Source organism: Nannospalax galili, unplaced genomic scaffold (assembly GCF_000622305.1).
Source record: "Nannospalax galili isolate Female #2095 unplaced genomic scaffold, S.galili_v1.0 scaffold127, whole genome shotgun sequence".
In the NCBI taxonomy this organism is placed as follows: domain Eukaryota; kingdom Metazoa; phylum Chordata; class Mammalia; order Rodentia; family Spalacidae; genus Nannospalax; species Nannospalax galili.
In genome coordinates, this window is record NW_008360326.1 from 7,751,489 (window position 1) to 7,773,383 (window position 21,895).

Here is a 21,895-nt window from a genome sequence, read left to right on the forward strand (position 1 = left end):
CCCTGTGCATCCCAACCTATCACCGTCCCCCCAAAATAATAGCATCTTATCAGCTACTTTACCTGCTTTCCTGTGCTGAGTTTGGAAAAACGCCACTCTTTCCTGGAGTCTGGTTGCCCCAGGAAGACTCCTGTTTGCCACATCAGTTTTCCATATAATTGATCCCCTTGATCTCTCAAAAGAGACCAATAATACTGGGAACGTTGACTAGTTTTACAGATGGGTAAACTGACTTTCAGGGAGGCTAAGCGATTTTTCCAAGGTCACACATCTGACTGAGGCAGGGGGTTCACATGAAATCTTTTATTAGATGATGCTCCACCTTTGCGTCAGTTAATTTTTCTGACGTCATGGGACCCATCTTGTGTTTCTGCTTGCTTAATGACTGGCCTATGTCACAGGCCATCATCAAAGTGAAGAATGGCATTTGAGATGTGTTGCCTGTGACTTTTATGCTTAGAACATGAAAGTGGTCATTAAAGAGAGCCATCACCTCTTCCCTCCCTCCTCTGACTCCATATCAGATGGCAATATCTTACCTGTCATAGATTATACTTTTAGTGAAAAGTAGAGTGTAGAGATTAATTCTTAGAAAGCACAGAGTGTTAGATGAATACTATATCTGAAGTCCTAATTTGAAGTCCTAATTTGTTTCATGAGAACTAAGAAAGAAAGAGGGGGAGAGGGAAGGAGAGAGAGAGAGAGAGAGGGAGAGAGAGAGAGAGAAACAAGTAAAAGATAATGCATCTTGGGGCTGGAGAGATGGCTCAGAAGTTAAGAACACTAGTTGTTCTTGCAGAAGACCTGGGTTCGAATCCCAGCACCCACATGGTAGCTAACAACTGTCCGTAACTCCAGTCCCGGGGATCCAAAAACCTCTTCTGTCCTCTGGGGGCATTGCACGACACGGGTGCACTTGCCTCCATGCAGACAATACTCATACATGTAAAATAAAAATAATCATAAAGTATTTTAAACAAAATAAATAATAATGCACCTGGCAAGAAAGCAGCCAGGTAGTATTTAGGGAATAATGCAATTGTGTACTCACTGCTGACAAAGGCCTGTAGCATTCTCAAGCAGGAATACACCCACCTGACGGTCTGTTTAATCAGATTAGGTGGAGCAACTTGGGCACCTCATAAATTATGTCAGGATGAAGAGGCTATAGGCAAGTTGTTAGAGGCTAGCTGCTTGTGTTTATACCTCAAATTCAAGGCTTATCAGCAGGATGACCTTGGACGAGCTATGTACCCTCCATGCCTTAGTGTTCTTGTCTATCAAATAGGGGTAAAAAGCTTTGATCCAATGTTATTAAGACTTGGATCAAAGCACCCATCAGGCAGAGATAAAGGAGACAAGTTGGTATGGATTTTCATGTCCTAGTTGCATCTTTATTTTTTAAAAGTACTTTTCAATTCTCTTGCCAGATTCCAGGGTTCAGTTGTGAACTCCTCATTCCTATTCTCTTCCTAGGCCAACAGGGTGGCTAAGACCATTCAAATCCTAAAGTGCAGGCACCTTTGTGTTTAAGTGGAAGGTTGTGATTAGAGAAGTGTAAAAAACTGCTGACAACCCCTGACAGACAAGGATGAGAACCTGGATGCTCCTATGTATCCAGCTTGATTCAGCTTCCATGCATCTTTGCAGAAAAAGGTGAAACTATGAAGCACGTAGATGCGCTCACTACTAGAGGATGCTTTCCTTGAGCTCCACCAGCTCATCGTCCTCTACTTTGGTAGAGATGGGCTACTTCCTCAGCAGTTTCAGTTCCTCTCCCTGTACATGCAAGAGTTGACTTCCCTGCCTCCTAGCATTTGTTTGGACCATGTGGCTGGGTTCAGGCCAGTGAGATAAGGAGAGGAGAAATCAAACCCTCTTCAAGGATAGTCGTGAAACATTGAACACGATCATCTACTCCTGCTTCCCCTTTTGTGGTGACCTTTGGTTACATACTGAACACGGCATCATCAGGAGAGAAAGAGCTTGGATCAATTACTCGGTGCTTGGAAGAGTTACCATGACGATCCTTTGCATCATCCTCAGGCTGTGATATGAACTAGGAATAAACATTGTTTGCTGAACCCCTGAGAAAATAAGGGGTTGAGTTAGAAGTCAGCATTCCCTTCTCCAAACTCTGTAAAATCTGATAGTCTACTACAGAGAAATCAATCTCCAGAGATGACACGTGCCAATTTTGACACCACACTACAAATACTTTCTAGAAAATACAAGAAGTACTTAGCAGCTGACTTCCCATTCTGCTAAATGAGTAGGGAAGAAAATTCTAAGATTAGTCCCTTTCAAATTCCAAATATCTGAACTACCCTATGTATTTTGTGGCTGACTCCAGAGACATGCCTAAGTAACAAATGAACAGAAAACAAGTGTAACCTGATTCTGAGCCATCTTCAAGCTAGCACTAAGGGACATGCCTTTGCCCTCTGGAACCCAGCCGTTACTTCCCAGGGCTTTGCATTTTTAATGGATTATGACACCTTCAGCCTGGTTTTCAATGGATAGGGACTTTATCAACTGATTGCTTATGGTTTCCAGTGGACGGGGACCTTACCAACTAATTATTTATTTAGTAAAATACCATCACAAACAGAAAATTCACTCTATAGGTTTTAACAGTTTAATGTCCCTAAACCAATGTAGAACTTGAGGACATTTATGCAGAACCCCTATCAAAATGCCTTTCTATACAGTTGTAATTTACAACAATCATGCAGTTTTAGGCACTATCTTGGACCTAGTGGAGCTTTACTGAACTTCAAAGACCCCCAGATCTCAGGTTAAAAAGCCCTGGATAAGAACCTAAGAGCTGGTACCTGACCTCTTGGGTCAATAGCAAAGATAAAAGAGGGCAGAGAACTGGGGGTGCTGGAGAAATTGATGCCATCAAAGACTCTGGAGAATAACTACCATAGGTCCTAGGCGCTGTAAGCATTTCAACATGTTTAATCTTTATAAAGGCTCACAGTATTATAATTACCACTCTACAAATAAGGAAGCAGGCAGAGGGAATGTAAGAACCTTGTCCCACACTGCGTAATTAGTAAGCAATGGAGCTTGAATTCCAACCCAAGTCCACATTTGTACTTAAAATGGAATATAGGCTCTCAAAGTTGAATTTTCCAATACATTACTTAGGGGCAGGATTAGAAGTTAGTGCTTTCTCACGTGTTGCATACATGTATCAAATTATCACATTACACTCCACAAACACATACAATTAAAACAGTAATAAATAGAGCATGGTGGAGTATGTCTGTTTATTCCAGTACTGAGGCACAAGGATTGAGTTTGAGGTCAACCTGGGTTATATAGTGAGACACTGTCTCAAATAAATATGTTCAATTAGGATTGCAGATTTTGTGTTTGATCAAATGACAAACTATACTTTTTTAAAAATACCATACATATGGAAATTATTGAAAAGCTACAAAGCTAACCAAGCAGAGCCTGGTAATAGAAGCTTGTAAACCAGCTACTTGGCAGATGGAGGCAGGAGCATTGTAAGGTCTAGGTCAGCCAGGGCTACAGAGTGACTTTCAAGTCAGGCTGGGCAACTCAGTGAGGGCTTGTCTCAAAAGTCAAAAGAGGATGGGTTTTGGCCTTCTTAGCAGAGTACTTGCCTAGCATATGAGTCCTTGAACTTAGCCATCAGCACTAAAGAAAAAGAATAAATAAAGACCCAACCAGGTTTCAGGTTTGTATACGGCAACTACTTTATTACTTTCAAATGCAAACTCTTTGCATTTTGTTTGCTATTTTACAATTTTACAAACTAGGTATAAAAGACCATAAATAAATGACATAAGTTATGTGTACCTAAAGTTCATGAAGGGAAGAAAAATACCTTGACAAATAAAAACAAAATAGAAAATCTATATCTAACTCAAAAGATTGCTCAAAATTTGGAACATGTATGAACCAAGCGATGTGCTGTTCATTTCTCCTTCAGTATGAACTAAATTATGCCTTATACATTCTAATTTTATCACAGTCCTTGCATATTGCAATGTACTTGGAGTGATACAAAAAATAAATGCACTCTTCAGCATGTAGCAATGCTTGATGTTGCTTGGACAATGTTAAATAAGTGAAAATATTGCTTCTAGAACTTTCCTTTACTGGTCAGAATTTAATTGTCTCCAATCAAATACTGAGGCTATAGGAGTGTGTGGATTAATACATGTATCCTTCACAGATGAATACAAGAGGTCTCAGAACACACACAGCAGCAGTGTAGTGAACACAACCTTTCTTCAACTCTTTTAAAACACCAGACCATTTCATTTATAAGGTTGCTAAAAATAACCCGGAGCCTGCAGACATGTGGTGAAGCGACTTCATTTGGTGCAGGGAACAGCATCAAGCTGCTTAGTAGATCTGAGTAGGATTTAGCCTTCCAGTTCACCAGGCCAGCACTTGCTCATGGGCTGGGCACGGTCCTGGAAGTTAGCCACCTCCTCCTACCTGACCTCTGGGAAAGACGATCAGCTCAGAGAATCAACCTCTTTTCTTTACACATATTTTTCAGGCATCAATGCATAGGCACATCCCTTTAAAAATATATTAAGGTCCCCCGAAAGGGGTGAATTAACTTTGTCACTCTGGCATAGTTAGGCGAATACAATGCCACACACCCTGTCAAAATGCAATAAATATTTATTGGTGATTTTCTTTACTTATTCAACAATATATGGTTCAGAATTTTCCCCCCCATTTTTCCCTGATTTGATGTTATAGCTTATATAAACGGCCACAGTTTCTGCAACCGTAGCTCAGAATAAGCAAGGCAGCCACTCAGATTAAGTTAAATGGCAGTATGCTGGCTGGAGTTTGGTATACATATCCTATCAATACTGAATCTTCAGACACCAGAACTTGGATTCTAGAAGACTGATGCACTTTTGAGGGCAAGAGGAGTCAGCTGCATATTAATTACTGGAGAACCTTCCACATAATTGGGGAACCTGAAAATGTTTGAGGTCATTTCATCCCAACTACATTAACCTCGAGTCACTGGGATGTATTTTTCGGTGACTGGGAGACAAAGTATTAATCCGGACGCTCATCTCAAGGCTGACACACATATTTACGTTCATCGCCAAAAGTATATGAATTGCATATATTTGTTCGCATTCAGCAAGTCCATTTATGCAGGGAAACAAAGGCTACTTGTACTCCATGTGGGGTTTACCACCCCGATTCCATCCCCTTCTCTCTCCATGAGGAACTGATGAATCAGATGAGTCCAATCAGAATCTGTGGCTATGGTGACGGGCCGCCGTCACCTGGGTGGGTCTATATTCTAAAACCACTCCACCATCAAGGTGAACACTCATTTGTCCAAAGCTGTAGAATCGCTTTTCAAGGTTAGTGTGGCAGCTACAATTACATTTATAATACAGAACATCTAGCATTTCCAGGCTGCCTTTCCAAGGGGATGGGCATGGTCTCCAGGCCCTGAATATCATATGACTCAATCTTGGAACTGGTGGAAAACCAGAACTCTTAGCATTCCACAACATTCACGGGCAGTTCTAAGTGTGAGGTTACACAGGCATACACACATACGCACACGCACGCGTACACACTCACACCTATGTACACACATCAAAAGAGATAGTCAGCTCATATTTAGTCTAGGAAAAAAATATATTTATATCACTGCAATGGCACACCCTGGGTAAAATGTTATTTCAGCAATGCATATCATAGGCAGCTCACGGAACTGGCTTTGTTCTGTGTGGTGGCACCTGACCTGGCGTCCATAGTAAAACCTGTAGCATTTGGTCACTTGCTGCCACATCAATGCAGCAGTGATGTACAGGAATGAAATATGGAAATACATATAAATCAAACCACAAGGAGCTTGGGGGGCTCTGCAGAGCTGGTGCTGCAAGACAGTACATTCCTTGGTGCAACTGGAGAACAGATGGCAATTTTCGCTGCTGCTGCTTTCCCTAGGAGGGGGACTTGAAACTCCTACGCTTATTCTTTTCAGGTACAGGTATGGTTTCATCAAGTGTCTTTGCCCCAGAACTGGCAGAAGGGAAACAGAAGAAACACATTGAGAAGGAACTGAGGAGGGTGTGTTCTGTTTTCTTCCAAGAGCTTTGTAATCAACAGGAAGGGCTGTGAGGCTGAGATAGCAGAATCTACTCCCTGTAGAGAAAAGAGCAAGAGAAAGAACATCAGGCAGTATTAGCAGACGGCAGTCAACCCATCAGCTACATGTTACACTGCTATTAAATAGTTGCAGGACATCTAGCGTTTCAGGCTCATAGACGGTGACAAGGTTCAGCGAAAGTCTTCCGAAAAAAAAAAAAAGGGCACTAACAAAATATACTGCATGTTGATATCTTCATGGCAACGACTCTGAGGTAAGTGCTGTATCCAGACAGGACACTGAAGCATAGAGAGGTCAAGAAACCTGCTCAAGGCCATATACTGTGATCTTGCAAAGCGGGAGTGAGAACCCACAAAGTCTGAGCTGATAGCTATGGCTGAACTGCTGTTTTGCACACCCAAGTGGAGATTGTGACTCAGTTCACAACCCACCAATAATTATCAGTAACAGCTGCAAAACTACAAACCAAGGAGTAAAAAGCATTTCATATTTTCTTTTAAAAAGAAGTAACAGGGGACTGGAGAGATGGCTCAGCAGTTAAGAACACTGGTTGCTCTTGCAGAAGACCTGGGTTCGAATCCCAGCACCCATATGGCAGCTAACAACCGTCCATAACTCCAGTTCCAGGAGATCCAACAGCCTCTTCTGTCCTCTGTGGGCACTGCACAACACGGGTGCACTTCCCTACATGCAGGCAATGCATGCATACACATAAAAATAATAAATAAAAAATATATGAAAGGAAGTAACAGGACCACTGGAACAGCTCTGTGGGCTCAGGCACCACTGCCAAGCTGCGGCAGTTGTGTGATGTTGCAACACAAAAATAAATAAATAAATAAATAAATAAATAAATAAATAAATAAAAAAAAATTTGGGATGTGGAGCTATCCCAGTGTTCTGGGTTCTGGACTCCATCTACTCACTAAGAATTCTAGAAATCAGCCTACAAACAAGGCTTGCACAAAGCAAGGACATCAACATCATTCTTCATTTACTGAATGATTAACTCAAACCAAAAGAAGTAGTTTTCCTTCATTCCTTTCTGATAACTGACTTTCAATATCAGTTCTTTGACCACATTTCCACTCATAGGAAACTTCTCTACCAGTTGGCAGCCCTGGGTATAGAGTGGGAATTAGGACCAAAATGCACTGTTACAGATGATCATGCTTAAGTTATCAAATCAATTATTTTTTGTTTTGTGTATGTTTGTTTTTTGGATAGGGAGGAATATATAAAATTTAGTTTCTTTGAAGTAAATGACATTTAAATTATTTTATTTATTATTTTTAGTTTATGTGCACGTGTGTATTGCCTGCATGTAGATAAGTGTGCCTGTGTCATTCAATGCTCGGGGAGGACAAAAGAGGCTGTCGGATCCCCTGGAACTGGAGTTACAGACAGTTGTTAGCTGCCATGTGGGTGCTGGGATTCGAACCTGGGTCTTCTCTAAGAACAGCCAGTTTCTTAATCACTGAGCCATCTCTCCAGCCCTGACATTTTTAAATTTGTAGAAAATACTTGATTTGGAGAGACAGAAATAAAGTTGTCTCATATAGAATAAAAAGTAGAATTCACTGAGAAATTATTTTTTAAAAAACACTTTTAAGGTGTAAATTGAGCATGAAGGTGGACAACTGTAACCCTAGTACTCAGAAGGCTGAGGCAGGAGGATCTTGCATTGGGACTAGATATGCAGTGAGACCCTGTCTTAAAAAAAAATAGGGCTGGCAAGATGACTCCCTGGGTACGGGTGCTTTGCTACCAGGCCTGACAACCTGGATTTGATTCTCAGATCCCACATGGAGAAAGGAGAGGAAAAACTTCTGCAAGCTGTCCTCTGATCTCACATGCACACATGTGAACACTCATACATGCACACATAAATAAATGTAAAAAATAAATAACTAAAACTATTAATGGCTTAAAGTATAACTAGCAATATCTTTAAGAAGTCAGTTTTCTAGGGAAAAGGGAGATAGGCTTTATTAGAGCATGCTGAACCCCACGATGTACAATAAACATGGGCTAACAAAAGTCACCTCTGATACTAAGGCTGTTTATAATTATCCAAACTATTATTTAAAAAAAAAAGAAAATAAATGAAAGGAAAGAAACAGGACCAGAAAGGAAAGAAACAGGACCAGATATAATTTTCTAACTCTCCCTCTCTGGAAATCAGAAACCCGATCACATGTGGTTTTTGAAACTTGAACATGCAGGGATATCATTAAGCATGCATGTGTTTATACAAAGGGCAAGGTGAACATTAACAGGACCTAAAAGCTTTGGCATATAACCACACATGTTCACAGGTGAACTTTGATGGAAAGATTCATATGTTACTGTAAATTTTATTCCTCAGAGGCAGAGTAGTACCCTCATCAACACATCTGCCCCATCAGTCTGCCAACCCCCTTCTTAACTTAATATGGGAATATAAATATCTACTGCATAAACATAGTCATGGTACCAAGTGGACATTTTGGGGACTTAGGGTTCAGGTGAAGATAGATGGCCAAAGTGAGAAGTAAGGAGCTGTGAAAGTTCACATCCATGAAATGTCAGAGTAAGAATTCAGGAAAACAAGACTTTCTCCTTTTAAATTTAACCAGTTCCTTTATCATTGGAGAATTTTAGAAGTGAAGCCAGAAGGGAAGTGGTCTACGAAGGGACTTGTGACACTAATGAGAATTCATTGAGCCCCTTTACACAAAACTGCTGCTCCTTCGAGTCAGTCATAGGACACGGCAATGTCTTTACCATTCAGTTCCTTTCACCACTTTTTCTGATGATAAAATAATTGCACCAACTTCAAGGCTAAATAAATAATGCATGTTTGGCCTGTCAGGAGTAATTTGAAGAAGGTACCACATTCAGAATGGACATTTATTTTTCCCCAGCTTCTCATGAACCAATTTACAAAGCAGGAGCTTCAGCGTCCTGGTCCCCCAACAACTGAACTATGTCTCAGTCCACTGGGTCATGCAGGGTGAATTGTTTAGAGTCACAGCAAGTGACAGTTCACAACACTGAAACAGGAGAAGGAACAAGGGAACTTTCCTCTGGGGACCTTTCTGTGCTCTCCGGAGAGTAAGAGCACCTCTTACACATCTATACTACCACATGTCAGGAAAGCTGTTATTAACAAGGTATCATCATCTCTCTAATTTCCAGGTGGAAGAACTAAGTGATGAAGCGAACTGGGTTAGTTTCCAGTGTCAACATTTCGGTTGGCTTTAGACACCACAGCTGTCTGGATGCCAGAGCCTGGCACCATGCCCTGGGAAACAGTGTGGTATTCCTATTGTTCCCACATCTCACTTCTTAGACGTCAGGGAGGCGGTAAACACTGCTACTGGGATATTATTTTAAACACTTGGAAAGTCCTTTTTTGGCCTTTCCATTGGCCTTAACTCTAACTCAGGCATGTGCTAACATTAGGACTCAGAAGGTGGCCTTTGAATGATATAAATTTTTGTATTATTTCATTTGTACAGATACCTGCTAAGCAATAACAGAATGACTTCAACAGAGTAAATAACATCCATTTGTTAGGAAGTTTTAGAATCATGCTCTCTTTCATTAGGGAAGTTCTGCTTTGAACATGTTCCATGTTTAGAAAAACATGTCAAGCCTCAAGTTGGTGACTATAAAAAAACTAAACCTTTTAATTATTCAATGACTGCAAGGTAATATTCTGTTTGTACTTCAGTGTATAATTCCATAGTACTTTCTTATTGGAAACAAACTGTAGAGATTAAAAACAAAATGCTTGGGCCAGCCAGATTGCTCAGTGGGTAAGGGCGCCTGTAGCCAAGCATGACAACCTGAGTTTGATCCCTTGGACCCACGTAGTAGGAGAGAAATGCTCCTTCAAACTGTCCTCTGTTTTTGTACACATGTAGTGCACACACACACACACACACACACACACACACACACAAACACAGAATTAAATAAACGCAATAAAAACTCAACCCCCAAATACGCTACAGCTTTACTAAAACAAAACAAAACAAAAAAAGTGTTGTTTATAAAACAAAGCAAGCAGAGAAAAAACAAAACAAAACAAAACAAAAACCCCAACTCGCATTTGTCAACTTTTAGGATGAAAATCAAGAACTCCTAGACTTCAGCAAAAGTAGTGAAATAAAAATTGTTGGGAGCTGTTTTAAAAAACAAATTTCATATTCCTTGTGAACAGAAAAGCTTTTACAACTAATGTTTCAAGGAAGGTTTTTGCTAAACTGTCATGATTTGACAGCATCAAATTTAACACTCCTTATTCTATAAGAAATAGCTTTCAGGATAAAACTGAGAGGAAAAAAAAGAGGTCATTAAAAATCAACCAAGATCTTGTTTAAAAGTAATAAAAATGGAATAGTTGAAAAAAAAAATTCCCTGTCCGAAGTTAGGTCTTTTGTTTCTAGGAATGAACAAAGCCATATAATATGTTGTTTTGTGAAGAAAATTCTAGATCATAAAATAGTCATTGAATAAATGCTACTAATGGGCTTATGGATGAAAAGTGCATTTTAGTGGGTCACTTTCTGGTAATGAGCAAGTCTCAGCTAGTTTTCAGTTTCAGCACTGACATCTTTTGCTGAATTCTCTTGGGCTAAACTTGTCTAGTACAGGGTTTACTGGAGTGAGAAAATGCTTTTCTATCAAAGTGAACTCCACAAAGGTGGGGCCCATGATCCAATCTTTAGAAAGGCTCTGGAGAGTCTATCTGATAGCCAGACAATAATAAATATGCCTAGCCTCAGTGAATGGCACCAAAGGGCAAGAGGAACTTTCCAGAGGGAAACACAACTAGTAGAGAGTCTGGAGCCTTTTCTCTCGACTCTGATCTCACTTTGGGTGGTTTTAACTCGTCTTTGAAGAACAGTAGGGGACCTCTGTTATTTTTGGTGTCTTCTATTGTCAAAAAAGGACTGAAATCCTGAAAAAACCAGCATCTAACAAAAGTGAAAATATACTTGCTGTTGTATGTCAAATGAGATCAAAGACAGAAAAGAGAGAGATTTCATTAGAAAGAGTCATTGCTCATTTTGTAACTTACCTTGTAAATTTGGGGTTCCCTCTGTAAAGGAGGGAAGTGTGAAAATTCCCTATTCAAGATTGTCACAGCCCATTATCCATAAGGTAGTTATGATCAGTTTGTAGGGTCCCCAAATAAGACTTTATATGGCATAGCCTCAGGCCCAAAGAAACAGACCTCATCTGTCCAGTTAGGGGTAACTGGGCTTGGGATTTTGTATTTTAAAGAAAGCCATTCTCCTTTTCTTTCTAGTCCCTTATGTCACAGGAATCCACCAGGTGACCTGCGCCCTGAAGAGGCAGTATAGGCGGGTCACGTGGCTTTCACCTGGATTTTATTCCATGGTATAAACCAAGCCCTGATAGCCACCATTGAGTCCTTCAGCAATGCTCCTGGGCACGGTCTTCCTTTCAATGAAGTGTGATGACAATAGTTTATGCCACAGACAAAATCCTTCGGTTGTAATTCCAGTGGAGGGAGGATTAAGGATGACTCGGGAAAGCTCAGTGTCTGGCAGCAAATACAGCATCGAAACTCGGAGGCAGAGTTCTATTTATATAGGTACATGTATTTTACACACTGGTGATGGACAGAAATACTTCTGAGAAACTATTTGCTGCAGGTCTAATTCCAACAATCACGGCCATTTTTGTAAGCCCCACTGTTTCAGCAATCTGTACACCAAGCAACACTGCAGATTATTTTTTTTTCCTTTAATTTCAGAGGGCGAAGACGAAGTAAAAAAAGTGCAGTTCTTCAATTAAAGTGCATGGATGAGGTAAACTAATTTCAAGAGTTTTGAGTCTATTCAGTACTGGCTCAGACAGGAACCATCCTGCCGTGCATCTGCTGCATTTGGGTTCGCATTGCCTGGACGCTGCTCAAAATCTTATTCTGGTGCGTGATCACTGTGATGCCAATTCTTGCCAGGTCACTGCAGGTGGGGCAAAGACAGAGGGAGAGAGAGAGTCATGGGGCTGAGAACATCATTTGCCAGGTTTCATGCAGACACACATTTGAATCAGCCACAATTAATACAGCACAAGGCACTTGTATAAAAATGTTTAAGTAACCAATTGAATGCAACAATGTAGGTACTTTATAGATAGAGGCTGTGTAAAATTACACTCAATCAAAATGAGAAGCATTCCAGTTTTCTTTCTTTCTTATTTTATTTTATTTTTTTAATGAGGATGATTATGAAGCCAAACGCGAAACAGGAAAATACTATGAAATCTAGATTTACCCTTTCGTGTTACATCGCTGAGTACTTACTCCTGGTTCATGTGAACCACAGCTTCTAGCGTGGTGTAACCAGCAGCTGTGAAGTTATCCTTATACCGGTCCATTTTAATGGCTTGTAGCCAGTCGCCCACAGATACAACTGCAGAGAATTCTGGGGAGCTGGGATCCAACAAAGCTGTGTTAGGCCTGGAAATGGAACAAAAATGTGTAAACGGGCAGGGAGACTCTGCTTAAGCTAGACCAGAGAAATAGAGGTCCACGACAAAGTCTTAAAGGGAATAAATGCCACCTAAAATAGACGTGTGCATTTTTTTTCTTTCTTTTCATTCCATACTATCTATCACTCTTATCGATCACTCTTCTTAGTTTGTAATTCCACTTACCGCATGTGTTTGAGGTGAGTTAGGGTATTAGGTCTCACAGCAGATCTGTGAACATTCTAACTAGAGATTGGGGGATCTTTTGTGACTGAAACCTGTCCAGTCTTTGGAGAAAGAATCTATTTTCTTCCAGAACAGAATATCAAAGGCATTAGTTCGGCAACTATGGATACCTCAGAGAAGTATGAGCAAGGAGAATTGGAGCTTGCAACCTGTCAGGTTTGATGGAAGCAGAGAATCATGAGAGCTCAAGCCCAGCTTCTAGCTAGGTCTGCATTCAGCTAGGGTGGGCTCAGTGCATTCAAACCAGCCCAGGACAGCAGGAGCTAATCCTCTCTTTAATCAACCCATGCCTGACCAGCACGTGTGCCAAGACTAGCAGAAAGAATGGGCGTTTGATCACCGCTCGGCCTGGGGAATGTGCTTCTCAGATTCCTTTACTGGGGGGCTCCTACATAATAATTTCAATAAACTCAAAGCAGTTCTTATTACCTTGGTTATTAGTTTATTCACCTCTCAAGCCAGGTATTTTAATATCAGATCGATCGATAGTCAACACTGACTATTCACAGGCAATTCGCCACTTCTCCCAATAGGGGTACACAGGGTCCCCCTATTCATGAAAGTACTTAAGAGACATAATTCTCATCTTTATCAAACTACTTAATGATCATACGATAGATCTTCACGGAGGTATTTTGTAATATCTCCACTATAATTTCCAGTACGGAAACACTATTTTCTTAAATTTCTCTCTTCTCTAAAAATTATAGAAAATGGGTGTCTGCTTTTAACATTTTGACTTTACTTTAACCTTGATACTATGACTGAGATGAACATACATTTAAATTGGAATCATGTCTTCAATGGGGAAAAATAGCCTTATATAAATGAAATGAAGTTGTAATGCCTTAATTCATTTTCTATACAGAATTAATCTAATTCTATTTAAAAGTTCTCATTTTTACCTGAATTGAGTTGCATTATTTACCTTTTACACAAATATCTTAACAACAACTTGTATCATGATTGTCTATGGCCAACAAGAGGGTTTTAGAAGCATAGAGAATAGAGGGTTTCCCTGTTATCTATCCAAATTCTCTTGCGTATATGGTGATAGCAAACATGCTCCTTCTTTTCTAGGACCTGAGGACTGCTTTGAGAAATTCAGAGGGGCTGCAAAAACTAAAGGCTTTGGACATACTAGCAGGGAAGGCAAGACCTTCTATTTTTAACTCAGGGTAACAATGAAGCCTTTGAAAACTCAGGTTCGGCGCTGAGCAGGTAGATACCTCACCCGTTGTAGACCTATCTTACTATTCCTGATTTCTTGACAGTTTAACTGATGAGCCTGCTCCAAAGCCTTTCAGATGAGACCGTATGTGGGTGTCCTGAATCTGGCAGTGGTAAAGCCCAATCTCTAAAGGAAACTTCCTAGGGAATGATGGCCCTGGGAGTCACATATTCTTCATAGACTAATATCCTTCTTCAGGTTCAAAGTAATTGAGAAAGAAGCCATATAGATTGCAGAGCAAGGAAGTAGCCTGTGACTTGGCAAAGTCAGGAATTAGAATGCATCATGCTCGCCTGCCACCTCTGATGCATTCCCTCATACATCACTATTAAGTAAGCTTGACAAACCTGGAGCTCTCTGTCCCTGTCCTCTTCAAGCTGTTGGGGTTGCGGATGAGTTTGTCTAACATGTTGACAATCTGCCCAAATTTAGGCCTGTCACTTCTTTCTTTCTGCCAGCAGTCCAGCATCAGCTGGTGGAGGGCAATGGGGCAGTCCATTGGCGGGGGTAGCCGGTAGCCTTCCTCAATGGCTTTAATCACCTAGAGAAGACAACAGGGTGGTATGGTAAGCTTCCAGCAGCAGCTTAAGCATGGACACAGTGGCTCCAACTCCTTCACAGGAGTCAAAGCTAGGTATCAGGGCAACGGGAGAGAAAAGCCAGCTGTTAAAGGGAAAGTAATGCCAATCTGAAACTTAGAAGTGAAGATGCACTGATATTCCAAAGTGGTTAGAACCCAATTAGATCACAGCTTTGCATCAGAGCTCTAGTGATGGTCCTCCATCACATGGTCCTATCTCCACTCTGCTATCCAGACTCAGCACATCTTCACACACCAACAAAAGACACCCGGTGCCGCAGCTGTCCCTTAGGAAGCAATACCAAGCTGGAATCCCCCAGGCATCATTTCAACCCTGTGTCTCCTATTCAGCAGCTAATAGTCAATACCAGCCATTGAGCCTACTTCCAGACACCAGCCATTTTCGCTTTTGGAGGCCTATACCCTTAGATAGCAATCCATTATCTCTGTCTTGACCACATTCTGCTGGTGATTAACTGTTAAAAGTGTTAGATTAACTCTGTTAAAAAGTATTAGTAAGCAAATTTTAAAAAGATTTTAAGATACCAACTTTTTAAAACAATTTTTAAATTATTTTTATGTTATGTGTATATGTGTATTGCCTGCATGTAGGTAAGTGCACTGTGTCATGCAATGCCTGTGGAGGACAGAAGAGGCTGTCGGATACCAACTTTTTAAAAAGATTTATTTTTATTACTCTTTATGTGTGTGTCCGTGTGTGAGTTTGTGCCCCTGAATGTGGTGCCTTTAGAGGCAGAAGGTGTTAGATCCCCTGGGGGCTGGAGTTATAGGCAGTTGTGAGCTGCCCCATGTGGGTGCTGGCAACTGAACTCAGGGCCTCTGCAAGAACAGCAAGCCCTCTTAACCACAGAGCCATCTCTCCAGTCTATATATTAATATCTTAAAGGGGACCCTTACCCATAATAGGAGCTGCAATAATAGATACCCATTGTCTAACTACAAGTCACAGGGATCATTCAACACTGCTCATTCTAATCTTCTAATGTGTCTTCATAGGCATCAATTTTTTTTCTTTCGTTTTTCTGTTTCTGAGACAGGTTCTCATAATGTACCTCAGTTGGTTGGCCTCCAGCTCTCTACCCTCCTGCCTCAGCCACCATGCTCGGCTTACACTATTTTCTCATTAGCTTTTCTTTAAATCCTCTGCACACTGGGATGTGAATACCAGTAGTGTGATTTGGAAGACTACAGACAAGTTCTAAGTGGGGAAATAGTTCATGTTCTTTTCTTACACATAAGCTTGTTTTATGAGTATACTCAGATTCTAGAAACACTTTTATTTGTTGGATACTTTAAACCTATTTGTTTTGGTTTTTCTTACCCAGATGAATGCTGCCAGAGAAATAAAGTACCACAGCCATCCTGTAATCACACTGGACTTGCCCTGCAGTGAGTCTATTGACTGCTAAGAAATTAACCTTCAGCCGAAAATAGTCAATTCAGGTGGATCTAGTTTCTAGGTCCCAATTTAGCTGTTGTCTTTTTAACCAGGATACAACCTCAGTTTGGCAATCATCTTCTGATCATTAGTTAACCTCTAGGATCCTTTCCTCCCCAACTATTTTATCAACATCTTATGGTATTTGAACGATCTCTTTCTTCCAAGGTAGACCTTTCTACTCTACCTCACGTAACTTAATTGTCTTTATTTTTTGGCAGTCACACTAGGTAAATTTGATCCTCTGACATCCCTTTTATCTTTCCAGGTACATGGTATCGACTCTAGAGTTGATGAAAGCATTTTCCATTTACAAAAATGCAAGCAACATTGGGCTGGTGCCAGCAGACCACGATTTTTTGCAACTCCTCAAACTGATACGGTCTCATAAGCTCCCTAGCTCCAACCAGCTTGAAAGACAGGTATTGGGTTAGCAAAGCATAGTTTTCACCTTACTTCTGAGTGTTTTTGGTAGAAAGCAAAAGATGCAAACAAAACAAAAATTTCACCTGTCATTCTCGCTCCATTTATCGTACGTCCAATGAATTCTACTCAGGAAAGTCTGTTACAATTCCTATTGATTCCTATTGTTCCCAGAATCAACCAGATGGATAAATATATGACAATGATATATCAATATTATTTGTGAGCAAGAAGTGGACTCAAAGCACCCCAAATGGAAAGTATAGAGCAATCAAATTGTTATACTTTAGAAACTGTAAAAATTACAAGTCTGAGATACTAGAAGAAGAAAACTGGTCTCTTTTGCTATCCTTATGAAAATTAGGCTATGACTTCCAAATTGAATACAGGGAAGCTTAGTACCAAATAATCCAATAAATAAATGCCTAGACTTCATGCTCACACAGGCTGCTTGTCTTTGTCCCTTCTTTGCTAAAAGAAGCTACTTGAGACAAGTGTGTGGTTTAGGCTTTTAATCCCAGCACTCAGGAGGCAGAGACAGGTGGATCTCTGTGAGTCTGAGGCCAGCCTGATCTACATAGTGAGTTCTAGGCCAGCTGGGACTACAAGGAGATTCTGTTTTCTCTACCCCCACCAAAAAAAAAGTTACTTGAAGATATCTGTAATACCCTCATATCGTCAAACAATGGACTATGCGCACCACTCACCTCTAAGGTCATTTTTCATCTTGTGGCTATTACGTAGGCTATCTGCTGGCTGCTTTCTTTCTTCCCATTCACTACGAATCTTCTTTCATGAATGGCAGACAGCACAATGCCAATACTACCATTCTTTCTAGTACAGTTGGTTTACAGTAGAGCAGGAGAGATTTTGTTCTTTGTTTTCATTTTGTCCTATTGTATGTGAAGTACACTGGTTTCTCCATTACTCAAAACATTCCTTCTCTGATAGGAAACCTGCATTCTTTTTCAGTGCACCTGGGTCTTTGTTTAATTGTCAGGGTTTTGTGACATACAGTTGTGTCAGGAGGATAAGACAGATGGTCAGGCAACATTCCACATCAGAGAGAAGTTTTCAAAGAAATGCTTTCCCAAAATATAACATCAAGTCCTCCTCGACTATCTTAGTTTGTGGTAGGGCACTCTCAAATAGCATTTTAATTGGTAAACCAAAGACCACTCATTGGTAAACACAGTATGATAATGTTCACCAGCTATAAATATTGTTTGAAAAGTATAGGGGGAAATCACTTTATTTTGATCAGATTTGTAATCCTAAAAGTTTTCCAAAATTAACTGAGATGAGTTCTAAAAGGATCCCGGTCTGGGGCTTGCTTTGGTTTGCTTTTGCTTTTTCCTTCCTCACTGGAGATGTTTGTAATTAAATTCTATTAGTCTGGAATCTTATTAGTGTCATTATTGAATGCGTCTCTGAAATTGCATACATCGTAGATACTCCCTTTATGAACTAATCCAGATGGCACATCTAAAGGGATGTGCATAATTTACAAAAGGTCATTTAGGGAAGCTTTATTTAAGAGTCCTTGTGGGGCAAATTCTAATTACGACTATACCAGCTTTAAAATATTCAGTTTTACCACATGTGAAACTTGTATTCCCACCATCTTTGTGTTTTCTTAGAATTCAAAGTTTAATTTGCATATGGTTTTGAAAGTTCACCAAATGAAAATCCTTCTTACACTGTTAATCTATAAATCTATGGATCTCTTTATATAACTCCAACACTATGCCATGAAAATCACTTAATTTTAGCCTGGAAATCAAGTCATTGTTGGTCATTATATGGAATAGATTACTAAGGCTATTTATAATAAGAACACTGAGTTTAATGTATCATTTGAAACCCAATGCTTCCTTTATCATATGGTAATACAGAACTTCTTGAATCTCAAGGTAAAGACAAATATTTCAGAACACAGATACTCACATCTTGATTAGACATATCCCAATACGGTCTCTCTCCATATGACATCACTTCCCACATAACGATTCCATAGCTCCATACATCACTGGCTGATGTGAATTTACGATAGGCGATTGCTTCTGGCGCAGTCCACCGGATAGGAATCTTGCCACCCTGTGAACAGTTCAGCTCTGGGTTATTTCTCAAGTGTATCAATGATGTGCCAGCCATTTTTGTTTCTGAGTGTCGCTATTATTTCCCAAGCAAGACAATAGCATTCCTGAGCTGGCATAATAATAACAGACTTGTTTACTTTAACTAAAGTCTTCCAGGTGAGACAGTTCTCCTTGTGTGTATTCTTTAGCCACAGGGAAGTGAACAAGTAATCTGTCTAATTATTTTTTAAAAGCTCACCTATTATCTGAGCACTGCTTGGGGCAATATTATAGAGAGGAAAGCTCAGATTTTACATAAATACATACACTATTTGGAGTCTATCAAAGGATACTTGGCTGACATTTGTTTTGACTTCTTATCCGGCCTCTCAAACACAATGCTTAACATTGTATCAGAAACATGAAAATGTCTACACATCATACTGTCTTCTGAGTCTTATGTAGCATGACAAGCATGCTCAGTATATCTAGAAGGTAACACAATATAGCCCCTTAAAATAAGCTGAAGAGTACAGACACTGGACCTATTGTAGTGTATTACATGGAGGAAGGGCAGTATTATTTAATGAAATTATTTACATTAAATAAACTAGCAAAGATGGTGAATTAACCAATATCACCCAGGGAAAGATTAAAAAAGCTATGAAATAAATAAATAAATAAATAAATACCCTCAAATCTTTCCTGTTTAATTATTGTAGGTGCAAAAACTATTTTTAGTTGAGTTTCAAATTTTTTTAAAGTGCATCTGTAGAAACTAACTTGAATTTAGATCTTCAAACTGTTGAAGCAGCCATTATTTAAAAGATATCTCTGGGTTTATTATTATTAGGGCTACTCAGCTGGGTAATAAATGGTCTGGCATTGCTGTGTTGTCCTGAAGTTTATGCTGAATCACAGTGTAACATGCTCATACACCTTACCCATAGGCAGACATTTATGCGCTCCTAAAATACTTTGTTAAGAGATTTTATGTATGTAAATGTTCTGGAAGTTCTAGAAGCCTCTATAGCTTTCTTCTTTGCCACCACTGGGAAATACAGTAAAATACCTTCTGCAGTCACAAGACATTATTTTCTAAATGAATAGACTTGGAATTCAGAAGAGGGTATGTATATGATTCTGAATTAGAGCTAAACTGTGTCAGCCTTACTAGTCAATAGCTGTCTGAAAATGTGTGCTTATTTTATATTCAGATCATCAGGCTAGGACAGCACAGACATTAACCCTACACTGAATACTCTTAATTGTGTCTTAATCCCTGCTTATCTACCAGCAATAAAATGATGGGCATTAGGTATTAGAAAACTTTACATTGTGCAAATATTTTATAAATTATATACATATATTCTTAAATTCATTAGCCACCCACTTAGAAATATTGCTTCGGCTTACTATAGTGAGGATATTTTTCCCTTTAAAGAATATAAAAGAGTCAAGCAGAAAAATCCAGACAGGAAAAGAAATAAAGGAAGAAAAAATTTAAGAAAACAATCATTAGCATTGTATGTGTGCATATATATTCAGCATATATTATTTATACAGATATACAAGTGACCCAACCTCCCAATTTTCATAATAATTTATTATTTGTGGTGAATTATCCTTGACAGTGGATTATAATTTAGCTCAGCTTTCAAGACGCCCTTTTATTGTTCATGAACACTTTGCCCAGGAGATCTTAATTTATTTTGCTTGTAGTTTTGTGGCTCTATAAAATGGTCACTCATTAGAGTCTGCTTTAAAATCTTAACATTATTTTTGTAGACATTTTTGAACTGGATGCAGATTCATGGAGAGGGCCTGAAGATAAATAAACTTGAAGAAAAAAAAAGATCAAGAGCTAGAGAGATGACTCAGCAATTAAGATCACAGGCTGCTCTTGCAGAGGATTGGAATTCAGTTCCCAGCACCCATATTTTGACTAACACAACCATCCATTTGTTAACTCCAGTTCCAGGGGATCTGACACCCTCTTCTGACCTCTGTAGACATTGCATGCATGTGGTGCACTTATACATGCATGCAAAACACTCATACATAAAAAATAAAAAAAAAATTTAAAACATTTTATTATTTTTATTTTATGTGTATGAGTGTTATGCCTGCATGTAGGTAAGTGCATCCGTGTTGTGCAATGCCCACATTGGTCAGAAGAGGCTGTTGGATCCCCTAAGACTGGAATTACAGACAGTTGTTAGCTGCCTTGTGGGTGCTGGGATTTGAACCTGGGTCTTCTGTAAGAACAGTCAGTGTTCTTAACTGCTGAGCCATCTCTCCAGGCCCCAAATAAAATTTTTTTTTTAAAGAAAAAAATAAGGAAAGGTTCAAACATCAAGATGAAACAAGAAGACCAATTTCATCAGAGTAGAAGCCTAGAGGTAGCAAATGGTCCTTACCCTGGTGGTATAGGCTGCTTCGGGATCATCCTCAAGGACTCGGGACATGCCAAAATCAGATACTTTGCAGACCAAGTTGCTGTTTACCAGGATATTCCGAGCAGCCAGATCACGATGCACATAGCTCATATCAGACAAATACTTCATCCCAGACCCAATGCCACGGAGCATGCCCACCAGCTGAATGACTGTAAACCGGCCATCATTCTTCTGCATAGGAAGGGAGTGGGAACCATCCCATTAGCATTAGGCCAAATTAATTATCACCAAGCATTTATTACTGGGTTCTTTTTGGATATCTGTATCCGGTATGAAATGAAACTCGACATTATTTCCAGGCCTTTCTGAGCAAAGTCACTAATTCACAAGTAGAGTGTACTCTGTGAGCTGGGTTTGCTTCCTGTGATAGATGGAAATTGTCCAACTGTAATGAATCTACAGCTCTACTGTATAAGCATAAATCAAATACTACCCTCATCGCCCATGGATTATTTAATAGCCTTAAGAATCACATTATACCCTTTTCTCTTCTTCCTTTGCCCTATTGAAAAGAACCATGACTATAACCATGCAGAGTGGATACAAGGAATCTGTTTTTTAGATACCAGCACGCCTGACTTTAATGTAAAGTGGACACGTACCCTGAGGAATGCATCCAAGGAGCCATTTTCCATGTATTCTGTTATGATCATCACTGGTTTACCTAGAGTTTCCGAAAGAAAAACAAAAACTCTTGATGAGCACTGCAGTTAATGAGATAAAAATGGGCTGTGCACAATTTTACTGCCAAGACACCTGTCTTTCAGTGATCTAATTTAATT

The 21,895-nt window shown here is 39.7% G+C and overlaps 1 protein-coding gene across 2 annotated transcripts in view; it reads right to left on the reverse strand.

Annotated features, from left to right (window-relative positions):
• Positions 1-3,709: 3,709 nt before the first annotated feature.
• Epha4 (EPH receptor A4) overlaps positions 3,710-21,895 on the reverse strand; it is a 154,121-nt gene continuing 135,935 nt past the window's right edge. Inside the window, exons 12-18 of one of the 2 annotated variants that reach the window (XM_008825807.2) lie at positions 21,716-21,777; positions 21,075-21,284; positions 18,524-18,673; positions 14,462-14,655; positions 12,471-12,626; positions 11,217-12,129; positions 3,710-6,180 (exon numbers count right to left, since the gene is read on the reverse strand). In XM_008825807.2, the coding sequence (XP_008824029.1) occupies positions 12,015-12,129; positions 12,471-12,626; positions 14,462-14,655; positions 18,524-18,673; positions 21,075-21,284; positions 21,716-21,777 (887 nt within the window). In that variant the 3' untranslated portion in view covers positions 3,710-6,180; positions 11,217-12,014. Of the gene's footprint in view, positions 6,181-11,216; positions 12,130-12,441; positions 12,627-14,461; positions 14,656-18,523; positions 18,674-21,074; positions 21,285-21,715; positions 21,778-21,895 lie in introns of those variants that run through there. The other variant, XM_008825809.1, reaches the window with a different exon arrangement.